General features: G+C 65.9%; 1 protein-coding gene across 2 annotated transcripts in view; it reads right to left on the bottom strand.

Annotated features, from left to right (window-relative positions):
- The window catches only part of MAP2K4 (mitogen-activated protein kinase kinase 4), an 87827-nt gene extending 87411 nt beyond the window's left edge, over nt 1-416 (bottom strand). Inside the window, exon 1 of one of the 2 annotated variants that reach the window (XM_057378618.1) lies at nt 219-416. In XM_057378618.1, coding sequence (XP_057234601.1) covers nt 219-315 — 97 coding nt within the window. In that variant the 5' untranslated portion in view covers nt 316-416. The remainder of the gene's footprint in view (nt 1-218) is intronic. The other variant, XM_057378619.1, reaches the window with a different exon arrangement.
- Nucleotides 417-1327: the final 911 nt, after the last annotated feature.

The following is a 1327-nucleotide window of genomic DNA, read 5'->3' as shown; positions in this document are numbered from 1 at the left end:
CGGCCGGGCCGCCAGCGGGGCAGGCCCGGAGCGGGGCCGCCGGGGCCTGGCCGGGCCGGGCCGAGCCGGGGTTGGGGCTTCCCGCGGGCTGCGCTGCTCCACAGCCGCGGCCCAGCACGGGGAGCGCGGGTCGGCAGCGCCTGGGGGTCCCCACGGCCAGGGCAGGGCGAGACCTGCAGCAGCTTCGGCCCGGCGCTGCCCGGGCCGGCGGTGCTTACCCTGCATGCTGCTGCTGCTGCTGCTGCTGCTGGCGGCGCCCGGGCCGGGCCCGCTCCCGCTCCCCCCGGAGCCGCCGCTGGGGCTGGGAGTCGCCATTGTGCGCGGAGCGGGAGCAGCGGCGGCGGCGCTGCGCAGGGCCCTCCCCGGCAGGGCAGGACACACGGCCCCGCCGCCTGTCCGCCCCCGGCTGGGGCCGCGAAACCCCTCCCCGCCGGGGCCCCGCGCCTGCGGCACCGCAACGGCGTGGCGGGGGCGGTGCTGCCTCCCGCAAGGGGACGGGACATCCGTGGGCTGCGCTCCTGCGGCTCCGCTCCTGCTGCCTCAGGGGACCCTGAACCGCTCCGGGCCCCGGCAGCCCCACAGCCGCGGGTGCCCGAACATCTGCTGTCCTTTCTCACATCCCTGTGGCCGGGGAGGCCCCTCCGGGGCCGGCAGTCGGCCCGAGCAGCTTTATTCATTTCTCATCTTCACCCTAGCGTTAGGACTTCTCCCACACAGGCAGCCCCTTGCAAACTTCTCCTGACTCTCCCGACACCACAGGGTATAACTCCCTGCCGTGATTTCCCGGGCACCCAGGGCATCAACCCTTTCCTGTCACCGTCAGCCTCCCCCTCACTTTTTTTCTCTTGGTCACTGCTGTTGACCCTCTTAACTCCAGCAAACCTACACTCGTAGTCGTAGGGGCAGCACATACTGTGAAGTAGAGCAGTGAAGGGATTGCCCCATAGCCATGGGCTCCCTCCAGCCTGCTGCCATGATGTGGGTGAGTCCCTTCAGCTATAGGAGGCCTTGTGTCCTTATCTTTGTATTAGTGATAATACTCACTCCCTTTACGAGTGGAGATGGGCTAAGGAAAGAGCTGGACATCCACGTGTTAGCAGTAGGAGGACTCTTTCCCTGTTCCTCCATTGCCCAGGCSACCATGAAGGCAACAAAACAGGAAACACTTCAAGCCCCGAACACAAACTGCTAATCCCTCCAGAAACTGCAAACCATCACCCTTTATGCGAGTGCAGTGGGGGAGGAGATTGGGGCAGAAGCTGCTCCCCATCAGGCCTTCATTTTTTCTTTTCTCTCCCAGTTCAGCTCATATTGATTTCTCTTCCCT

The sequence above is a fragment of the Malurus melanocephalus genome, unplaced genomic scaffold (assembly GCF_030028575.1).
Source record: "Malurus melanocephalus ecotype Western Australia unplaced genomic scaffold, MMel_1.1 scaffold_368, whole genome shotgun sequence".
Classification (NCBI taxonomy): Eukaryota; Metazoa; Chordata; class Aves; order Passeriformes; family Maluridae; genus Malurus; species Malurus melanocephalus.
The sequence above is the reverse complement of the archived record's forward strand: the minus strand, read 5'-3'. Positions and strand labels throughout refer to the sequence as shown.